The 23,914-nt window shown below is 50.9% G+C and overlaps 1 protein-coding gene across 1 annotated transcript in view; it reads left to right on the top strand.

The window, feature by feature from the left end:
- The window catches only part of LOC144162036 (uncharacterized), a 78,993-nt gene that overhangs the window by 38,997 nt on the left and 16,082 nt on the right, over window positions 1-23,914 (top strand). The window contains exons 9-10 of the mRNA XM_077692557.1: window positions 12,040-12,907; window positions 22,514-23,082. Coding sequence (XP_077548683.1) covers window positions 12,040-12,907; window positions 22,514-23,082 — 1,437 coding nt within the window. The remainder of the gene's footprint in view (window positions 1-12,039; window positions 12,908-22,513; window positions 23,083-23,914) is intronic.

The raw sequence follows: 23,914 nt of genomic DNA on the forward strand, positions 1-23,914 counted from the left end.
CCCACCGGGCACACTCAACCAAGCAGTAAACAAAAGCCATATGGTCGGGAGCAGGGCGCATTCCGTTCGCTACAGTGAACGGAAACGGGCTAGCACAGAGCTGCACGGGGTCTACCCTCAAGACACGTAGCAAGCACAATTCAGTGGAATAACAGAACACCGAGAAAGACGGACCGCCCCACGCCGGGCACGGACAACAGCCAGGCTGGGGATTTCGAAGTATTAGTAGGGTTATCTAGTTTATGCCAGGTAATGAGTATTGCCGATCGATTTCCGATGGTGCTGCATGCGGAAGACAGCCCAAGCCGTACTTTATCAACGTAATCTGCACCAATAGAGTGCGCTGAATATGCCAGGCGTGCTACGCGCGATTCCGGCGGTTTCGCTCGAGGTGTATCGGATGCTCCACTATCACTACTTTCATAACTCAAGCAGCTGGAAACTCGGGAGTAGGCGGAACTTGGGCCTTCTAGAACTGCGCCCCAGGGGAGCTATTCCAGAAGGCCCGAGATTAAGCTGAACTCGGGAGACACGAGCTCTAGCGACGCCCACGTAACGTGATGAAATATTTCGAGGCGGAGTTGAAGCGCTTTAAAAATGCGATTCATGCTATGTGTGAAAAGAGAATTTTTTATAACCCACATATCCGGACGCAGCGACTAGGGGTAACAGCGCTGCCCTAAAAACAGAATTATCCAGTCAGTTTTCATGCAACATGGTCATACTACACACTGCACAACAATTCTATGGGATGGGCAACAAGCTACTAGAAAATCAGTTCACTGAGAGTTCACCAGCGTAACAGAAAGAGTTCTGAAATTATACTGACCTCATTACGGCACAAGAGGAACGCTCAGGATGTTGCTCCTGATCACTATAAAGCGCGTAGACCATTGCAAAAAGAAAGATTCTGCTCCTAGAGCTGCCAACGCGTGCTCCAAGTGACTCATGATAATCCACTGGAGACGCCACAGCAGTGGGAACATTTCCCGCTGCGGCCGGGCCAGAATGCATGCAGCACCACGATTTCTCCACAAAAAAAAAGCACCAGCACACATCAGAAAATTCACCAACACATCATTTGAACGAGTGTTCATTCGAAGTGTGAGTCCGAACATCGTGCTTAATACAGTCCAAAACGTTGCCGCTACACGACAGTGAAACAAGGCATGTTCTAACGTTTCAGTGTGGCCACAGTGTGGACACCGTGCGGAACGCCCAGCGCCGAATCTCGCCAGACGGTCACACGTCGGGAGAACTTCCCAGCCACGTAAACATCCGAAATCCCGAACATTAGCCGGAAGTGCCATCGAAGTCAGCTGATGCCTACCGAAACCGCGTGATCTTCCTATCCGTTGGTTGTCTAATTGGGTTATTGCCAATTTTTAGATGCGACGCTGAGAGGAGCATCTCTTGCCGGCGGCCCTGTCCTGCGTCCGTCGTCGTCGTTGTCCGCGTCCGCACAGCTGCGTCTCTCCTCCGCTCACCCCCTCTCCTCTCTCCGATAGCGAACACTCTCGCCCAACATCTGCGGGCGCGTGGCGCAGCGCACTCTCACTCCCCCGGTGGGCGGCGCTGCGCGCTGTGCGCATATGCAGTACTCTCTTTCTCCGTAGTCTCCTCTCCTTCGGGTGCGCTACGTCCGCATCCCCTCGCGTGGAACCCAACGATGTGATTGAAACGCAATTCACGTTCACTACGCGTTTCACGCAATTCGACTAATCGACCCAACGGAAACACCCAACGGAACCCCCTTCAGCGTCGCATCACACCAGGGTTCCCGCGAGGGGAGGTGGGCGTAATTTTTCTCACACTTCGCTTGCCGTACTTTCCCTGAAACGTAGGCTTGGCAAGGAAGACTGGAGATTTCGCAATGTTTTTGTAACATACGCATAAAATGGGGGTGGGTGCTCAGCAGAAGGACCGGCGATGTGTATACGTCATAAAATAATGAGCGGAAAGTTCTCAAAAAGTACTGTAGCAGAGCCTTCCCTGGATACTCGTCCGAGTCTACAAGGTCGATCACTTTACGTACCGCCAAGACGCTGAACGTGGTTTGCAAGCAAGGCAGACTAAAACCACCCATTGACTTGAGCAGCCTCAGCAGCGCTCTCGACACTGTTTCTGTCTTGCCCGCCCAAAAGAACGATCCCAACTTCGTGGCGAGCTGTCGGGTGAAATGGCGCAGTGGTTTTGCTACGCGTGCTGCATAAAAAAGCGCCACCGAGACGGACGACTTAATTATGTAGCCTCGCTCTGCGAGGGAAAGACTGAACTTTCCTGCAACTGCAAGACGCTGCTCCGCAGTCTCGAGGAGGCGCTTCCATGTACTACTCGCCACTTCACCCGAGGAATGGAACACCACCCCAAGTACTCGAACACCCGTCACCCATTCTACGTCGCCCGCCAAGGCAGACGCAAATGTGCCGAAACGCACCGCCGTACTTTTTCCCTTGTTCAGTCGAGCTCCAGGTAGCTCACCGTACTCATGAAATAGCCGCATAAACACTTGATAGCTGTCCTCGTCCCGAATAAACAGGGACACGTCGTCCGCATACGCGGACACTTTAACTTGGCCTATGCTTGGCAACGGAAAGCCGCGGATGGCAGTGCTTCCATTAATACGGTGGAGCAGCGGGTCGTGACAAATGACAAAAAGCAAAGGCGACAAGGGGCAGTCCTGCCTTATCCCATGGGTGGCAGAGAGCAGACTACTTAAAAGCCCGTTGACAGGGATTCGAACGCTCCCGACCGAGTTCAACAGCTCGAGCATAGCTACAGTCTTGTGTAAAGCCAATTTGACGCAAAAAGCCTAGCAAGTATCGGTGTTCCACACTGTCGAAAGCTTTCGCTTGATCGAGAGAGATGAAGCACCCAGAAGCGGTAATCTTTGTCGCGTAACTGAGCAAATCATGCTTCAATGCCAGGGACGAGAAAATTGTGCGACCTGGCACGCTGCACGTTTACGCTTGGCTAATAAAATCGGGCAAAACGGTACTGGTACACGCCTGGCCAAAATAGATGCTACAATATTGTAGTCAGTGTTCAATAGTGTAATCGGCCGATACGCCTGGGGCTGCGTAGGATCGACGCCTGGTTTTGCGATCAAAATGACACGGCCCTCACGGAAAGATTCACGTCGCACTCCGCGCTGAAGAAAGCCGTTCACCTGTCGAGGAGTGCACCCCGAATGGCCGGAAAAAACTTCTTGTAAAATCCAGCAGGGATACCGTCAGGCCCAGGCGCCGGCGCACCTTTCAATTTTTTAACACACTCACTCAGCTCGTCGGCATCCACAGGAGCAGACAGTAACTCAAACAGGTGATCTGGCAGGCATGGCACCACCCCACAAAATGCTCTAAGCTTGTCCTCAAATCCCTCTGCATCCCAAGACACGCTCTCGGTAGAGAAAAGGGTGGCGAAATCTCCCACGAATACCTCGGCTATTCGCCCCGAGATCGAACACAGTCGGCCCCTGGCGGCGGCGGGACGAACCGCTCTTAGTGTGGATGGCGCTCTCGCGTCGTCTGCTCGTTCACGTTGCGCGCGGCACATGACGCGTGCTTCACACGATAAATAACGAATATGTGCACTTGTTTGGCACTAAGCAGTGGCATAGTTACCTCTGCTTGCGGGTTTTTTAAATGCAGAGCATTTCAGTAACTCACGATGTCACCCGCGTTGGCGTCCGTAGTCCGCACCGCACCCCTCCCTACTATATAAAAAAAAATAAATACTATCCGGCGCCAGGTTTCGATCCCTCGACCCTGCGGGCGGAACGCAATGTACATTGTGCTCTAACCACTGCGCCACAAAGCCAACACAGAATTGGAGGCTACGGACGCGCCTTATATCCTTGACTCATTCAAATTACTGCTGACGAGCGCTCTCTCGTCAGCAGTTGCCACAAGTGCAACAGCATTAACGTAACGCAAACTACTTAACGTCGTGCGCCCCCGGAAATGCTCTGCATTTGATCGTGCCCCTCGCGAGGGGGATGTTTCAATGCGTCTTCCTACTGGCCAGTACACTCGTCGCCATCTGTCGGATTTTCTTTCTGGAAACGCAATAATCAGCGGCCGTTGCGGGATAATCCACTAATTTAGTTCCACGAAACATCATCGCCGTTGTCAACGCTTCAGTGTGAAACGTGTTATAAACATTTCTTTGACACATTTCACTTTTCTTATTGATGAGTGCAGTCGTCTGGCGTTTGGGGAACGTCAAAGGGTGCTTTTTGAAGGTGGCGTGGGGGTTATTTAAAGGATAAAAGTTTAATACACGAAGCAGGTAAGAAGCGACAAGTCCTGGGCATACTCGTGCATTTGCCACACCCTTGTAAAATTTTGCGGTGTCCTTTTAGAAATAAGAAACAAACAAAAACAATTACACTGCACACGATTCGTGCACTATCGCCGTTACATTACCGGGGACGTATTTTACACCCACAAGCACCTGTGTAATCGAATTCTTCGCATACCTTTTCGAAAATAAATACCATTTTTGGACAGTCGTTGCTTATACTGTGTTGCTAATTTTGCGTGTTATTTAAAATACATTTTTGTGGATGCGCAAGAGTATTTGAGGGGAATTTTTCTATAAAATTAAGCTGTTGTGAGTTTGCCGCTGGCCTGTGGCATTTCGTGTGTCATTTTAATATATCCCATTTTCAAATACCGACATAAATCACTTTGTCCAGGAATGTGTTTCCCTCAGCATAACCAAATGCCTCATATGGTCACGTCTGAACCTCTTAAGGTGGACCTAAGTTTAAAGATGGAGGAAAAATCGCGTAATATAATATATAATTGCACGTTGTTGCCCGGCAGCGTCGTGGCACACGCCCTCCACACGTGTGGCACATGTGTGGAGGACGTGTGCCACGACTCGCTGGATTTTTTTCCCCACAATGCTCGCTTTAAATACCGTTTTGAAAAGGCGAGCCCCAATTTCTGGACAATCTCGGGCCAAAAATGGTTTAATCAGTTTTGAAAATACTGGCGTCTTCTTGTTGAAGTACTGCTTTTTCACCGCTACGGAACACGACGCCTAGCTTACTTGCAATTGCAAGTAATACTGAAAGCCAACGTTTGGCTTTTCGCGTTACATGCGTTTTCTTCTCGCTTCGCTTAGGACGTTTGGTAGAACTCCCCCCCCAAAAAGAAAACTTTTATCCGTACCTTTTTTAACCAATCCTCAAGAATTAAATACCAAGAAAGAGGCGATCGAGGTAACACGGTAACACGAATTAGTTACCGGAAACCCGTGGCGCTGTTTCGTAACGACAAATAAAAAGGAATGTTTTACTGCATCCACAACAGGGAAACTTTATTTGCCATCTTTATTGTTCGTAAGCGACATCATGCCAGAATGCAAACACATCTCCCTTCTAGGCACTTGTTAGATTTTAAAATGGACGCAAATGGTCAACAGTGCAGCCGTAACAAAATCTCTGCTCACTGTACATAGGTCCCAGCTTGGTTTACGCTGTCTTTTTTGTCATTTTGCAAGTCTAGCTGAACATGAGATGTTGATTGTACTACGCGCGTTAGCAATTTAATTCGCAAGTTCACTTGCGACGAAAGGCTTGAATAAGTGACTGACACCGTTATTCATCAAAGCTAGATGCCTTCAGAGTCGCTAAAATTTCATTTAACTAGGGCTGCGCGCAAAATACCTGTTAGAACAGTTGCATTTATATTTCTGCGCTGGTTAAAATTCAGTAACTTTATGTTGCCTTTCGAACACACAAAAAATATCCTAAGCACTTAAACAAAATGTAGGGGCAGTTAAATGGTGTTACCATTTCAGGGCATCCCACAAACGCAAGAATCTGTCATGCTACCAATGAAAGCGATTGAAACTGGTGTTGTAAACTAAATTCCAGAGATCGAGGCTTTATGAATTGTTTCTTTTTATGCTTTTATTGAAGGCTCAAAGCCACAGTCTTGAAAGATCGAGCTTCCTACGAGCCCCGGCGTACAAGTTCATTGTCATTATTTCGGCCTCTTCCCCAACTAGGCTACCAAGCCCCCCGTATCAATAATAAAGTTTCATTCATTCATTTCGGCCGTTCTGAGATTCCCGATGGGTCGCCGCTTTTTTTTTTTTCGTCGTAGTAATGAGAACTCATTGCCGCTTCCATGCTATACATTGAATGTTGAGGAACTGAACTACAGCATACCACTCTTCTCTGCGCCTTTCATGCTCACATACGGCGAGAAAAAGGCACGAAGCGCGCCCACAGTGTGCATTCTCCCGGGGCCGCTCAGCGGAGCATCCCCACTAGCAGCGCGACGCTGTCGCCACCTACATGTCGATCTCGCGGCGAATGTCTTCAGCCGTCATGCTAACCGACCCATCAGCGACTGTAACTTCTGGAATAGTGGCTAACCCAACCTCTTGAAGGGAGCGAGCTAGAATGTCCTGATTATTAAAGTGACGCAACCGGTCCAGGGAAGCGCGCTTAAAGGAGGCGCAATTAGAGAATGGCGTTTTTCAGTGCGTCCTCTCGCTCCACTGCTTCACTGGTGGCTAGTGGGAGCAACCAAATCCAGCTACCTTATTTTATCGCGCTTTTATTTTATTAATCTGTATTTCACCATGAAGTTGATTTATTTTTAATTTCAGGCGTTCATATGAGATTTTTGTTTCAAATTTGTCGTACTAAGAAGCAGTTTCTGCTCGTTTCTGCCGTAAATGGCTGGCAATGCAATCACGTGACCAAGGCCGACTGGCAAAAAAAAAAAAAAAAAGAAAACGCGTGACAGAAACGCGCCACACTCAAAGTTATTGCTGCCATAGAGTTTCTTACAATATACACTAGAGAGGAATCTGGCGCTAGCGTCTATGCGGCTCACATCCAGGCCGTCTGTGTCGTCATGGACCGCCAATAAATCGTGCGCTCGCCTTAGTGTCATCATTGGCTTGGATTGAAACGTTCCAGTGACTGCCAATTTAAACAAAATGCCACAAAACCACAAAAACGTGCCGAATAGCGTGCAATTATGTAACGAAAATAAAATAGGCTGTTTTAAAACTAAGGAAAAAGGAAGTAAAGCGTATTTTTGCCGGGACGGCTGTTCCTACTATTCTGCAGACCATGCTGGCAGTTAGCAACAATGTTAATATTTTGTGGAAAACTTATTAGAGACTCTTATTTTATTAATTTTACTATTATTTCGAACCATGAGTTGTTTGAAGAGCTTGAAAATGTTTTTGAGCGTGCCTGTGAAAGCGTCGCCTTCGTGGCGAACCGGTGCACCGATTATCAGCTACAGTTTACCAAAACTTGCTGCTGAGCGAGTTGCTTCATACTTGAAGAAAAAAGTAAACCTGGCGTTAAGGAGTCCTGGGCGAATACAAGATATGGACGGCCGCAGGCGCCCGTGTCTGCCGTATCTTGTCTTCGTCGACGTCGAATTACGTTTTGTTTCTTTTTTTCGTCAGCTACAAATTTCGCGGCGGCATTTTAGCCGCTCAGTCATACGTTCTTCGACTGCGGCATGACCAACCTCAGGTACGATCACGCACTGACTGCTGTTTCACCGAACACGGCTACCACAGAACAGGGAGGATTTCGGATTCATCGTAGCTCGTAGACGTGTTAATACATAGGGAAGAAAGCAAATCCCCAAAACCGCTTAGGAATCCAATTGTCATGCCAAGGGCAAGTCAAAAGCGGGGGTCTTGCCATAACCCCCCACGGCAACATGGATTCCCAGGCGCAGTTTCCTCTCTGGTATACTTACTAAGAAACTCTATGATTGCTGCTCGATGTTATCGAAACCCGCCATACGGATCCTCGGCTTTCACATAGATCAAGGCGGCACAGGTACAACCTGGCTGAAAACCATCACTACTCAAGCGAACCAGATCCTCCACATGATAAATAGGGTGTCCCGAAGCAATTTTGATTTAAAGGAACACAAAGGTCGCAAGGCGGTGGAAGCTCTCCTTATCTCACGGATCATGTACGGCCTTCCTTACTGCTATCTGACGAAAACTCAGCACACAAAACTCGAAGTACCCGCCGCGGTGGCTCAGTGGCTAAGGCGTTGCGCTGCTGAGCACGAGGTCGCGGGTTCGATTCCCGGCCGCGGCGGCCGCTTTTCTGATGGAGGCGAAAAGCAAAAACGCTCGTGTGTACGAGATTTCGGCGCACGTTAAAGATCCCCAGGTGGTCAAAATTAATCCGGAGCCCTCCACTACGGCGCGCCTCATCGCCTGCGTTGCGTCTGCGCGTTAAACCCTACAATCAATCAAATCAAAACTCGAAGTAATTCTCCGCAACGCCACCCGTATCATAACAGCTACCAGGGGCGTAGCCGGGGGAGGGGGGGGGGGGGAAGGGAGCACATCGGGCCCGTGCCCCCCCCCCCCCCCCCCCCCGAAATGTTGTTCCAGGCTGGGGTGTGGTTTAAGTAGCCTGAAAAACCGCCTGCAGTCGCCTGCAGGCGCGGAACCTGCAGTTTTAAGGACATTCTTGCTCATATAAAGCTGAAAACAAGGGCTACGTCAACGTCTGATCCCTGTGTCCGCTCCAGATGCTGTACATGTCAATATATACAACCCGGCTGCATTTCGCGCCGGATACACCGAGCAGCACCGGGAACCTGCCGCGAGCCGATCGAAAGTCCCGCTGTTCCGCTGGCGGAACAGCACGGCCGGGAAATGGCGGAACAGCAGGAAAAGCCTCATTTAGGCATACGTGTGGCCTGGACTTTAGCGTGTCATTCCTTGTCTTTTTGTCATACTTTGTACACTGATACAAAGTATAATCACATGACAGAGCATGTCGCTGTATTTTGTTCAGTCCAATCCTTAATAAGTTTATTTTTCTACCGACATCGCATTTTATTGACTATTGCAGTTCCATAATTTTTGCTGCATGAAAAGCATTGTTCTGCCCATCTTGTATTTCCTCCCCATCAACAAAACTACAGAGCCACAGCATAGGCTAGTACTTTAGATAGACGAAAATGCGCTCAAAATTGCTCCTCCACTAAAGGAAAAGATCTATCGGGTAGGAGAAATGACTGCTACTGCGGCCGTGAACAATGAACCACGCCGCAGCAGCCCACACCACGAGCCTCACGAGTTCTGCTCGGCCGTGCAATATCAATCCCGAGTTACATCCGAGTTATCGTGTCAGTGAAACACACCCAGCCCATTCGTTCGCGCGGCGTAGCGGTTGAAGCCCCCCCCCCCCAACCATGGCGTCCACTTCCCCGGTGGGGTAGCGTCACAGCCACGAAGTCCCTTGCATTTGATGCTTAGTAACAAAGCTGATAGCAGCAAGCAATGAACGAACGATGTCCCCAGGTCATCGTCAGTCAAATGCTGCCACAGTCGCAGGGATGTTCAGTCCAAAAGAAGAGTTCGGTGTAGCCCGAACGATAGGAGCAGCCAAGACCACAAGATTTTTCCACGGCAGCCGTCTTCATACACAGTAAAATCAGAATCTACGAGGATGAAACGACTTCAACGTCTAAAACGCACATGACAGTGTTCAAACACGCTCATGACACGGTACATTGGGTCGATTTCTGATACTATACGCCCGCCGCCCGCACGTAAAAAGAGCCGGTCACGCTTGACAGAGTCGGAAGAAGGGCGCGTTCCTTTCGCTACAGTGAACTCCTTCGCTTACTTGGTTTGAGCTTGCACTGAGCAGCACGGGAGCCACCCTCAAACCACGTAGCAAACACAATTCAGTGGAAGAACAGAACACCGAGAAAATCGGAGCCGCCCCGGGCCGCTTTTAGAGGGCGTGGCTTTTAAAGGAGTGGAAAGCTGGGCGAGTTGGTAAGGGGACATCTGGAAACAGCGCAACACGGACGAGGACGGAAGAAGTAGAACAGCGCTCGTCTTGTCTACTTCTTCCGTCCTCGTCCGTGTTGCGCTGTTTCCGGATTTTAAAGGAGGCTGGGGCCAGGCCGGAGTTTTAAAAGAAATAGCGGGGTTATCTACTTTACACAACGGAGTGCATATTGCAACTTGATTTTAGACGGTGGTGCATGCGGATGTTCGCACAAGCCATGCTTTTTTAATGTGAGTGGCTTCAAACATGTGCTCGCTGGTAATGTAGAGCGTGCTCCGGGTGACTGCGCCCGTGCCGCTCGAGTTTTATCGGTTGCTCCACTATCATTACTTTGTTAACTCGAGCAGCTGGAAACTCGGAAGCGACCTACCTCTGGCCTTCTGGAATAGCGCCCACGGTGGTCGTGGTGACGGACGGGTGCAAACACCTAACAACTGCTGCCATTGCAAGTGCCACAGCTAACTAAATAGAAGAACTTGCCATCGCTCTCGCTCTCACACAAACCAAGACCACGACCATTTTCGCGGAGTCGCACGAGGCATGCCGTAGCTCCATGTTGTGATAGGTGGCCCCCATGACACTACGCATCCTAGAAACCAAGACGCTGGGCAGGAAGGTCGCAATTGTGTGGACCCTGCCCACTCCCCCATGAGAGGCAAAGAGCACGCCCATCTCACGACCCAAGAGCTCGTCCACCAGGCCACGGAGGAGAAACCGCAATGCACACCGCTCACAACTTTCAAAGAAATTTCACAATACTACAGGATTTACATTCCCGGCCCCACGCCCAGAGATCACGAAGAATCAATTGATTAGTTGATTGACTGTGGGGTTTGACGCGCCGAGGCGACGCAGGCGATAAGGGGGCCTTAGTGGAGGGATCCGGATTAATTTTGACTACCTGGGGATCTTTAACGTGCGCCGAAATCTCGAAGACACGGGCGTTATTTCGCCTCCATCAGAAAAGGGGCCGCCGGGGCCGGGAACCGAACCCGCGACCCACGAAGAATAAAGCAAGGACACTCAGACTAATGCAGACTAACACATTTCCCTATCCAGCCAGGATGCATTTGTTAGTTTCCACTCGATTCAACGCACAATGTAACTTTGTAACCAAGTAGGCACTCTCCGGCTCATATGGAAGCGCGATAAAAATCCAGACCTGCCATCCCCTTTTCTTCCCCTACACCTGAGCAGCGGGAGAGGCTACTGCCCAGCACCGTATACCTCAAGATCAACCTCTGTTGGTAGAGAGGGCTGGTCGAGCAATGACGGCACATGCTTATCTGAAAAGTCGAACCGCCCCACCCACACCTAGCTCACTAAACAAGCTCTATATCTCTCTAATTATGAAACGTTTGCGCTTTAATATGTTGGTAATTGATGGAAGGAGGCGTTTCATTGATTTTTGATATCCTAGCGTGGATTTTGGCCACTTTTTGTAGTTCGCTGATGCAGGCGATTTGGTGCGATAGCATCAGTTCCGTGCCCGACTGGCAGTTGTTTCTGTCGAGAACCTTGCGACCACCCAACAAGGGGAGAAGGAACCTCACTGCTCATGCAGCAACGGCGCGCCTAGCTAAGCCATGTATCCAACCTTTCGCCTCCGCTGTGGCGCCACTGTAGGCGAGCCTCCTTTCCACACTCTCCGTTATCGCTGCCCCGACTCGAGCTTCATTCAGGCGGGCGCTCGCTTCTAGGTGACACGTCTTAGTTTCTGATTGGCTGCAGTGACGTCTTTAAGCGGACCCTTGATGTGTACGACCAATAACCACAGTAACATCGGACAGTTAGCGCCTGCAGAAAATGGCTCAACGAGCATTTATATGTTCTTGCGTCAGCAATACCTGAGCCAGGGCTTCAGAAGAAAGAAAGAAGGAAGGCACTTTACTGGAAGGTCATAAACTTCACCTTTAGCAAATTTGTAAATATCCTGGAGGACCCTAGAAAATAAATCAAAGCATAAATTTAGCCCCTTTTGTGCGTGTGGATTACGCGAACGAAACTCGCATCTTTTCATCCCGGTCTAAGCTTATCAGCAGTGGACCGTAATAAACTTAAAGCATTATCAAATAAGTTTTAAGTAATAATAATGGGTTCTTGCCCGAATGCCTCTGGCTGGCGGAGCAACGATTATGGAGATTGTGCCGTTTCCATGCCACATCGCATCTTTGTATATTGGTGTATGCCGACTCGCTTATTTGTTTCCATTTCAGACGCTCGACCTGAGACACAACCGGATAACAGACATTGAAATGCTACGGAAATCCAAAATTCCTTACTTGAAGACCATCTACCTTGAGGGTAATCGCCTGGGTGTGATAGGGGAGTTCGAACCGTCGTATCAGAAGATTGAAAGGGTTTTTCTTGGCAACTGTGGAATCACCCTAGTGGAGCCACGAGCTTTTCACTCACTCGAAAACATGATCCGCCTGGATCTCAGCAATAACAGCATATCCCTTTTAGATGGATCGGTATTCAGTAAGGACTCGAAACTAGAATTCCTTGCATTGTCGGACAACAACTTGACTAGCCTAAGCGGAACTTTTAACAGAACGCGTCGCATGAGGGAATTGAAATTGTCGTCCAACGAGATTCGCGATGTAACCGACGCCTTCAAGGGTCTCACGCTTTTGAGAAAGATTTCGCTGAGATGCAACCTCGTGACTCACATCCCGGACGACGCCTTCAGCGATAATCATGAGCTTGCTGAGATCAACTTGTGTGAAAACAATATCCGGTGGATGGGGACAAACGCGTTCAGGGGCCTTGTGACGCTGAACACGCTGCTCCTGCAGGGCAACGAACTCCTCTCTCTTAACGGCTCCCTAAGACATCTTCCCAAGATACAATACCTGGACGCCTCTTTTAATGCGTTCCAGTCATTGGGAAGGGCTGAATTTGAAAACAACGGCCGGCTGGCTTTTATCAGGCTATTAGGAAACAACATCAGCAACCTGCGAGGAGCATTCATCAGAGCTGGAGAAATGCAGTCGCTCAACCTCAGAAACAACCAGGTGGAAGTTCTTCGCCGAAGTGATTTCCCTCACAGAATGGCCGCGAAGCCGACGCTCATCATTCACGGTACGCACTGCTTGCCGCTGCCACTCATGTGCGTCTGGAATTGTGCGATAGGAGCATGTCTACACGTTTACAAAAAGATTTTGTGTCAGGGGAGCTGTCAGTGGGCTTTCGTTGTTGTAAATCTTTCTGACAGTAAGGTCCGGAGTTATATTTATCCAGATTGATAGAGGGAACTCAAACACCGAGTAATCTGTTACGGTTTCTTACTACACGGGCATCAAAGCTAAACTTTTTATGGCGTACAAAGGTGAGTAGACTTGTAAATCGATTGTACGCTCTTAAGAAGGCACTGAAGTTAGTTATGAAGACTGTCTAATAACTCCATCAGCTTAAAGTGTCACTGAAGTGAATTTGTCCAGCGCCTGTTTTTGCTTGCATGGCGTAGACTGGCTGAAATAAACACACTTTTCATCGTTTATCCAGGCGATAAGGTGGTATCTATTTCATAAAACCTGAAAAAAAAGGCTTAAGTTTGCGCAGTTATCTGCCCAGTCTGCGGCGGCAGCGCCAACAGAAGTCACGTCAATAAAAGGTGCTACGTGATTGGACGATGTCCAAGATTAGAATTCAAACGAGTTTCGATTTCGCTTATGTGAAACAACATGCTTGGCATCCGACGTTATTGTTGTGTGGTCATTCTCAATATCTCAGTAATCGGCATACCGCGCTTCTGCCATGTTGTCGGCTGTAAAATGCGTCATATAGGCCTGCCAGGGCGGCTTGGAATCGTAACAATCACTAGCATAAGCGTACACAGTTGATGAACGCCCTCCGCGTCACCGCAGACGCTGAGATACTATGCGCTTTGCTCACATCTTTGGAGCTTGCCTGGCTCGTGCCTGTATCGCAAGAGGCCTGCCCGCGCCAGGCCAACGGTCGGCTAATTCTGGACTGTGCCCGGAAGCAGTCGAGGCTTATGGCAACACCACGGCAAGGAGAACTCGGCAGAGCGTCAGTGTCAGTTCCCACGCGTTCTGCGAACTCGCTGGTGAATCAGTGAACGTTGCAGCCCAAAAAATTGTGAATTCAATATAGAAAACATTGCCGAAAACCAAATAAATGAATTTCAAACAAACAAACAAAAACACGCACTATCGTGGATTCGGACTTGCGGCTTGCAAAACAGTATACCTTGAGTTCGAGACCACTGCGCGACTAGCCAGCGCTGTCTGGGGCGGAAATGTAAGTTATATAATGTATAACCTGTTTACATTATTATTTAGTTTAAGTATTTCAAGCAGCTTAGATGACTATTTCTCGTACAGTGCTCGTGCAGTAAGCGTCCCCCAAAGTCCCACAATATCTCATGTCTAGCTACTGCATTTTTAGGCAGAAAACCGATCTCAAATGTTTGGTCGTGCTGCTGACCGCTGTGCTAGTTCACCCAGAGAAAAATTGCTTCCCGCACCCTGGTTTTCGCTTTACGGTAAAAGTTTGGGTTGATTTTAATTCCTTAGTACCTATGTTACCTTCGCTGAATCTTCTCCAGCCTTCAATTAGCCTTAGATTTTTCTACTAGCGTACCAGTCAGAAAGCATCGCATGCGCGCTTGCCTGGAGCGACTTGGAGTTAGAGCTTGATACAGTGTACAAAGTAACAAACTAAAGGCACATTCTTCCTGGCACGAACTCGTCGTGGCTTAGTTTGAACTGAGCCAACGAATTGCGACGATCCGCCGGCGGTGCTTGACTGAACTACTGCAGGGTTCGCCGACCCTCCGACAGCAGTCGGCCCAGCGTTTAGCCGGCCGGCGGCCGGCCGACTAAACGCTGCGTCGACTGCCGAGTATTCAGAGTACAGGCGTAGATTTCTTGGGGCTATCCTTTGTAGCGCTTGCGCTCTATAAGCACCTACTGCAGGAACATTGTAAACGGAGCAGTAGCTGTCGGGTATGTACCGACCTGGGACTAACCATCTGGTTTGAGGTCTACGACGTCACTCGGTACTCGCAGCTTGACGTACAAAGTGCTTTTTTTCTAGTGGGTAGCAATGCATGACGTCAGATATTATAATTTTACGTCAGGCCTAAGGCCCTATCCTTAGGCTAATCGTTAGGTAAGGAATTGCGACGCGCCATTCAGGATCATTCTCATTGTACGTGTGACGGTCGCACATCGCCACTGACTGCCGCGTACAACCCATGCGCACGCAGAAACGTGTTCCCAGGTAGAAGCGGGCGGCAGACACTTCGCGTGGCACGAAGAAAGGCCAAGCACGCGCGGAATGTGCGGAAGCACGCGCGGAAGAATGTTAATCTGCAGAAGAATGTTAATCCCCGAGGGCTTGCGGGGTGACGCGCCCACGCGCAGAGCGATGACCGGCCGGTTCCCCAACGAGCTCGTCCTTACCCCCCCTGTGCGTAACCCAAGGAGGGTATAAGAAGGCTAGCGAACGAGGCCGGAGGGCTCTTTTCCCGACTGGACATCATCTTGCCGGGCCGAACGAGGCAGCCGCCCGTAGGAGTAATCCGATCGCGCGCTCCCCCCACTTCAACCCGGGACCAGCCAGCCAGCGGTCACATCTCGGGTCCGCGTCCACGATCTGCCAGGAGCACGGACCGCCTACGCCGACCGACACGAGAATTCCGGCACCCTCCCGAACGGCCCTGCTCGAGCACGTGCACCCTGCAGCGCCGCGCCTGAACGACTTCTCGGCTCCACGACCCAGCGCCAGCCGCCCTACAGGGTCCCAGCCTCTCAACGGGTGAGCGCACCGGCACCAGCGCTAACTATTGTTAATTAAATTGTACCTTTGAGCCTGCGTTGTCTCTTTTCCCCTCAACTCTGCGTGGACCCACCTAGTTGGTAGAGTGACGCCATCTCCCCTCCGGGGAGCGTCACAAGTGGTGGCAGCGGTGGGATTCACTTAACTTAAATCGCAGAGTATAGGCGTGGGACTCCACCCCCACGCCTGAGGGGAAACGAGGCACCATGAACGAGGCCACTATGACCCAAGCGAATGTGTTAGGCGCGAGTGTCATGGCGTTAGGGGGGATGGTTCCATCATTTACAGGGGATGGTAACGGGATAACCATCCAGGACTTCCTACGTGTTCTCGAACAGGTGGGGGGTCTTGGTGGCTGGACAGAGGCGCAGATGACAGGTATTGCACGCTGCAAAATGGTCGGTGCGGCCTATAACTTTGCGTGGCACGAGGAGGCTGTTGCTGCAGCGGCGACTTTCGCCGAGTTTAAAGCTCTAGCCACGAAAAGGTTCGATACAGAGCCAGAGTACGTGAAGCTCCAAAGGTTTTTGTCCGCCGGACAAAAGGACGGGGAAGACGTCCAGTCGTTCGCGACTAGGCTCCGCGCGTTGGGCAACGCGGCCGTTGGAACGCAGGACGGCACCGACACTGAAGTAAAGCGCGAGCTCCGCAAAGAGCTTCTGAACGAGCAGCTTCGCACTCAGTTCTTGAATGGGCTGCGAGACCCGGTCCGCAGGTTCACACTTTCTCGTGACCCCAAGAATTTCCAAGAGGCCATCGACGCGGCTGTGAGGGAGGAGAGAAATGAGCGAACAGTAAATGGCGGTCGCACGCCGGTCAGAAGCGTGCAGGAAGGCGAGAGGGAAGCTGAAGAGCTCCACGCACGGCTCGAAAGGGTCGAACGCTTGTTGGAATCTAGCATCGCGCTACAAAATGAACAAATGCAGCAAAAAGACAGGCGTCGCGACAACAAGACGGGACGGCCGACTTGCTATTCGTGCGGCGAGCGTGGACACTTTGCTAGGAACTGTAGGCAGCGCGCGCCCCCCCAGGGCCAACCGCGAAGGGACAACCAGGTAAGCGCGGATAATCCCGCGGGAAATTCCGCTTCTCGGTCGAACCAGGGAAACTAGTCGAGCCCCCTTTGGGCGCACGCGCGCTGGAGGGAAGCAAAGGGGGCATTCAAGAGTTCACAGTGAACATTTGCGGAGAGGCTAGCCCGATAATAGAGTGTGAAATAGGGGGAGCAGCTATGAAATGCCTGATTGACACGGGATCAAAAGTAAGCCTCCTCAAAGAGAGCGCTCTAAACGACGTTTTGCCCGACTGGCGAACGAGATTCCGGTCGGTAGAGCAGAGAACAAGCCTAGTGGGCATCACGGGCGACCGTTTGGAAATCGTAACATGCTGTGAAGTGCCCTTGAAATTAGGGGAACGCATTGTTACGGCGACGTTCTTCGTCTGCACAGAGAGAGCCAGGCTGCCGGTGGCTGGTCTAATCGGACAGAACATCCTTTCGGAAGAAAAGGTAGACTTGCTCCTAAGCAGAGGCGCCATCAACCTAGGAGGCATCGACATTCCCATTCTAAACTGGGCGGGGGGAAACAAGAAGGCAGGCGGACGCGACGACTGGCATTCTTGCGACGGCGCGCCTATCCGCCTCACCAAGGAAAGCTTACTGCCCCCATTGAGCGAGTGCGTGCTGGTGGGGGAGGTAACTTGCGAGCTGGCTAGGGGACAGTTGGGTGTAGCGGAGAGCGGCCCCCTTGAGGTGTCTGGAGTTGCCGGCGCTTACGGTTTAGTTAGAGCTACCGAGACTGGCAAGGTCCCAGTGCGCGTCGTGAACACCACGCGTCAGGAGATTAAGTTGCCTCGCAACAAACTCATCGGTGTCCTCAGGCCAGCGGTGGTAGCCGAGAGGCCAGCAGAAGAGACTGTTTGCCGGCGTGTAGACGAGGTCGACCTCTTTAGCCGTTTTGATCTCTCACACGTGGCCGAACCAGATAAATCTAGACTTCGGGAATTAATCTCCGAGTTCGGCCCCGCTTTTTCTACCAGCGGCACAGATATCGGCCACTGTGAGGTGATCAAACACAGAGTTTCGACTGGCGATGCAGCTCCGGTCTACCGCCGTGCGTATCGGATCCCCTACTCCAAAAGAGACGAGATGGAACGGCAGGTTAACGAGCTGCTCGACGCGGAGATAATCGAACACTCTACTTCTCCATGGGGTGCTCCGGCGCTATTGGTCGAAAAGCCAGATGGATCGTACCGCTTCGTCGTTGATTACCGCGACTTGAACCGTGTGACTCGCATCGACCCTTACCCACTCCCGAACATTTTGGAGACATTGTCAGAGCTCGGTTCTGCGAGATTTTTCACGGTAGTGGACATGGCCTCCGGGTATTGGCAGATTGAGATGCATGAGCACGACAAAGAAAAGACGGCGTTCAACACGCCTTCAGGGCATTACCAGTGGCGACGCATGCCTATGGGCCTCGTAAACAGCGCGGCGGTATGGCAGCGTACGGCAGACGTAATCCTCGCCGGTCTTTTGGGGAAAGTGTGTCATGTATATCTGGACGACATAATCGTGTACAGCAGCTCATTCGAGGACCATCTAGACGACCTGCGTAACGTTTTCCAGAGAGTGCGTGCAGCCGGTCTCAAACTGAAACCATCCAAATGTCAATTCCTGCGCCCCGAAGTTAGGTACCTAGGACACATCGTATCAGCGGAGGGAGTACGACCTGACCCGTCCAAAATACAATGCGTTCAGGAGTTTCCAGAGCCCAGAACAAAGACAGAAGTCAGGCAATTTCTGGGTCTTCTGTCCTATTATCGGCGACACATTCCCCAGTTTGCTGAACAGGCGCGCCCTTTAACTCAGCTCACAACCAAGAAACCATTCAGCTGGGGTGAGGAGGAGCAAGCAGCTTTCTCGGCCATGAAGCGCAAGCTGACCGAGGCTCCCTTGCTGAAGTTTCCGGATTTCAGCAGGCCGTTCACACTTGCGACAGATGCCTCCAAGGTGGCGGTAGGGGCGGTGTTATCACAGGAGTTCGATGGGAAGGAACACCCCGTGGCGTACGCGAGTCGGCAGCTGAACCCCGCGGAGCAGAAATATGGTGCTACCGAGCAGGAGTGCCTTGCCGTAGTTTGGTCCGTGCGCCACTTCCGGTGTTTCCTATACGGACGGCACTTTAAGATTGTCACCGACTGCCAGCCGCTCAAGTGGCTCATGAACGCTCGTGACCCCAGCTCGAGGCTGGCAAGGTGGAACCTCCTTCTACAGGAGTACGACTATGAAGTCATCCACAGGGCGGGTAAAACGAATCAGAACGCTGACACTCTGAGCAGGATGCCAGTCCGGGCACTCGACATTTTCGTGCCATCGGTGGAGGAGGCCCGCATGAAACGGGAGCAGTTCGACGACCCCGGCGTTCAGAAAATTGTCAAATCACTTAAAGCAGGCGACGGTGAGGGACAATATTATGTGGACGACGGGGGTCTGCTGAGGTTCAGGGAAAAGGCGGGAGGAGGTACGGGGCGTTTAGTAGTGCCTGCCTCAATGAAAGGCGAGCTCCTACGTGTACATCACGATGCTCCGTACGCTGGCCACTCAGGGGCACGTAAAACCCGCCAGAGGATAGGCATGACGTACTTCTGGCCGGGGATGCGGAGGGACGTGCTGGATTACTGTCGGAAGTGCCCCTCTTGCGCTCTCCATAAAACGCCTAAGAACCGAAAGCGTGCTCCTTTGCAGGTGTTCGAGGAACTTAGCGCGCCTTTCCAGCGCACCGCGATGGATATAGTAGGGCCCCTACCAACTACGACTGCCGGAAACAAGTACATACTTGTTTTTGTAGACCATCTGAGCCGTTACGCCGAAGCCTTCCCGCTGGCTGACCAGAAGGCGGAAACCGTAGCACGCGTTTTCGTCGAAGGGGTGGTACTGAGACACGGCGTACCCGAGCAACTTCTAACCGATCAGGGCACCAACTTCGTCTCTCGGGTGATGAAAGAGGTGTACGACCTCTTGGGGATAAAGAAATTACAAACGACCGCGTATCACCCGGAGTGTAACGGTGCAGTAGAAAGGCTGAATCAAACCCTGGTGACCATGTTATCCCATTACGTAGCACACGACCAACGAGATTGGGATAGGTGGCTACCTTTCGCTGTGCATGCCTACAACACCGCAGTCCACGAGGGCACAAATGAGACCCCTTTCTTCCTCCTTCACGGACGCGATGCGGCAATCCCGAGCATTGTCGGTGAGACCCCCAGAATGCACTATAACACCATGGAGGACTACCGCGCGGAGCTGGCTCAACGCCTTTCAGTCTCGCACAAGCTAGCGTATGAAGCACTGAACAAGGCGGCGGAGAAGAGAAAGTCGCGTCTTGATAAAAGGAGCCAGGACGCCGGCTTTCAGATAGGCGACAGGGTCTACGTCAAAGTCGAAAGCCAGGCCCGCGGCCTGGCTAAAAAGCTCGCGCCGAAGTGGAAAGGTCCTTTCCGAGTTGTCGAAAAACTGTCCGACGTCACGTGCCGAATCAGAGGGATTCGAATGAAAGACGAGAAAATTGTAAACGTCAACAAGCTGAAAATTGCTTTGGGTGAGGTAGAGGACGAGCTGAGACTCCCCAGGGTGAGTGTTGGTACAGGCAGGCCCCGTCCTTCGTCCCCGGAACGTAGTAGCCCAGCTACGAGCCCATTCACGGACGCTTTACATGGAGCCATGCTCGATGAAATCATTCAGAATTCCCAACCCCCCGCGGTGAACAGCCTCCCTCAGCCGACACACAGCTATGCACTGCGAAGTCGTGGGGCAGCACCGTATCATATTTGACGGGCGTTCGTCCTGTGTATCTGAGGGGCAAAATTCCCAATTTCAGTGTTCATGTTTTGCACCCGTAAACCTGTATGTTGACATTCGCTTGGCTCATGTATATAGAAATTGACAGGATGTTTATGACTAATGTTTACTGGTGCCGACGCGCCTCGCCGTGTGACCTTGCTGACTGCATTCAGTGTGGTGTCGTGATAAGACGGTGCGGTGTGTTTTGCATCGAGCCCTGTGGCCCCACCATAAACCTTTTGTGCTTTTGTGAACAAGACTTTTGCAGTGACAAAAGTCTCCTCTGTGGATGGGCGGGTGTGACGGTCGCACATCGCCACTGACTGCCGCGTACAACCCATGCGCACGCAGAAACGTGTTCCCAGGTAGAAGCGGGCGGCAGACACTTCGCGTGGCACGAAGAAAGGCCAAGCACGCGCGGAATGTGCGGAAGCACGCGCGGAAGAATGTTAATCTGCAGAAGAATGTTAATCCCCGAGGGCTTGCGGGGTGACGCGCCCACGCGCAGAGCGATGACCGGCCGGTTCCCCAACGAGCTCGTCCTTACCCCCCCTGTGCGTAACCCAAGGAGGGTATAAGAAGGCTAGCGAACGAGGCCGGAGGGCTCTTTTCCCGACTGGACATCATCTTGCCGGGCCGAACGAGGCAGCCGCCCGTAGGAGTAATCCGATCGCGCGCTCCCCCCACTTCAACCCGGGACCAGCCAGCCAGCGGTCACATCTCGGGTCCGCGTCCACGATCTGCCAGGAGCACGGACCGCCTACGCCGACCGACACGAGAATTCCGGCACCCTCCCGAACGGCCCTGCTCGAGCACGTGCACCCTGCAGCGCCGCGCCTGAACGACTTCTCGGCTCCACGACCCAGCGCCAGCCGCCCTACAGGGTCCCAGCCTCTCAACGGGTGAGCGCACCGGCACCAGCGCTAACTATTGTTAATTAAATTGTACCTTTGAGCCTGCGTTGTCTCTTTTCCCCTCAACTCTGCGTGGACCCACCTAGTTGGTAGAGTGACGCCATCTCCCCTCCGGGGAGCGTCACATACGTCTAGCTACGGGTATCGGTTGATGATGCTCACTTCAAAACTCCCGCTTATGCCTAACGGCGGGCTATTGCAAGCCCAGGGGGTTCCCTCTTTCTGCAGCTCATCAACCTTAGCGCAAGCCAGTTATAAACCGCAAAATACGGGATGCTTCATAAAAGAATATTTTAAAAACAGGCCTCTGGTAACAGGCTTCACTAATTTCGCAGCGAAAGCGGCAGAGTTTCGGCAATGGTGCTTTTGCACTGAAAATTGGCCGCGCACCTGCTTGCTTCGCTGCAAATGTCTTAGAACGACCATAGTCTTCGACCGTTCCTGCACGTAACACCCCTCGAGCCCTTCACGCTCGTCCCCTCACTTCGTGCTCCTCCCATGGATGATGTAACGGAGGTTCGCTCAATTCAGCTCAATTTTCTATTTTCGCACTGCCGGCGTCTCATCTGGTGGGGCCTTTCGTTTCATTGTACTCAGACCACCTCAAACTCCAACTCGAGCTTTTTGGTTTTAGTCTTTGCTTTGATATCACTTCGTTGGCAAGAATTTTAACATAGTTTGTTTATTTCCTATGTTAAAAGCCGATACAAAGCATATGCTTAATTAAAAGAACGCTGATACTTTCGGTTAGGCGCTTATTTTTGCTTCAAATGTTACCGAGGTTTGCTTGCACTAAATATACTGCACATTTCAATTCAATTCAATTCTTTATTTTTCCTTTGAGAGGAAGGGGCTGGAGCTATAAGCTGTGAATCCAGCTTGACAAAGGCTGTTAGTCCAGCTTGACAATGGGCCATGGTAGCGGTGTAGAACTTTGGCACGGTCCTGCGGATATATTATTTGTTTTCAAGCGTTCCTTCGACTGTTTTGTGGCATTTCGGTGAAACCGAGTGACAGACAGACAGACAGACAGACAGACAGACACGCAGACCAACATTTTCGCGTTTAGGTAACCCAGCGTTCTTAACAGTTCTATTATGTTACATGTCCCATCAACCCTTCTAGACAACCCTCTAATGTGCGACTGCAGACTGGCTTGGCTCATCCGACCGGGCAGTGAAGTGCACATTAACAATTACCCGACGTGCGAGGGCCCCTTCTGGCTGCGAGGAAAAAGGCTGCGCGACTTGACCGCGATCGACTTGGTCCGTTGGGAAAGCGAATGCGAGCCAGGCTGCAAGTGCACGTGCCACGAAGACTCCTTCGGCGAACGTGCCATCAGCGTCAACTGTTCCTCGGCAGCACTCAACCGCGCTCCTCAGGTCTTCCCGAAAGGCACCACTCGCTTGGACCTGAACGGAAACGGTCTACTACAGCTGGATGATGGTATTGCCAATGGCGCGCCTCATCTCGCGGTACTCTCGCTCAAAGATAATCTCCTGTCCACCCTTAACGAGAGTTCTATTCCGGAGACAGTGCAGTCCCTCGATCTTAGAAACAACAGGCTGGAGAGGTTTCCGCACGCCCTGGTGCTAGTGCGGAACCTGACATCTCTGTGGCTGTCCGGCAACCCTTTCATCTGTGACTGCGCTGACTACCCCTTCCGGCAGTGGATCGAAGCACATGGCGAAACAGTAAGTGCACTGAGTAGATACTCATATATTTATATTTATAATTTATATTTATATAAAAATTATAAGATTATATTAATATATATTTTATATATAACTTATAATTTATATTTATATTATATTTATATTTATAATTTATAATTAGCAAAAGCGCAATTTACGTTGGCATGTTGCATGCTTGTGTTCGTCGTGGAGAAGGGGTATATCGAATGAAATGCATGACTTGGTTGACCCCCGTGTCGATTTTTTGGAGTGACAGTTTAGTGTCACTTTCTGTGGCATCGCTTTTTTGTTTCCCATCGACGAGCGAAATTACGTAAAGAGTTCGAAAAGAGAACTTATTAAAAAAAACACATATAAGGTCGCGGCAACAAGTATCTTTGGTTAACAGCACCGCGCCCCCATGAAACAAGTACCCAATATTTTCGAGGTAAGCCTTACAAGCGACCAACTGCTAAACGCTGACAAAAATTACAAGTGACCCACTGCTAAACACTCACAAAAAGTTCAAGTTAGAAAAACGTGAGACCAAAACAGAACGACATACGAACCACACGATACCATAAAAATACTTAATGTGTTGTTGTTTACAAAAGCGCACATTTCTCATCCAGTCTCCCTTTTTTTTTTTTTTTACGGCGCGTTGCAAAGTACCTCAGAATCCCTGGTATGAGTCGCCAAATGGGCGTAGAAATATGTGTGTTCATTTGTCTTCCATTGTTGACTTCATTTCGTAGATCTGCATTTTCCCCGGACTTCTGACTGCAGGCACTAGACATCCTTCACACCCGTCTTTCATATAGCCATATTGTGTATTCTCTTGATATTTTGATCA

This window comes from Haemaphysalis longicornis, unplaced genomic scaffold (assembly GCF_048455015.1).
Source record: "Haemaphysalis longicornis isolate Haplotype H1 unplaced genomic scaffold, Haemaphysalis longicornis Haplotype H1 scaffold_1, whole genome shotgun sequence".
NCBI lineage: Eukaryota > Metazoa > Arthropoda > Arachnida > Ixodida > Ixodidae > Haemaphysalis > Haemaphysalis longicornis.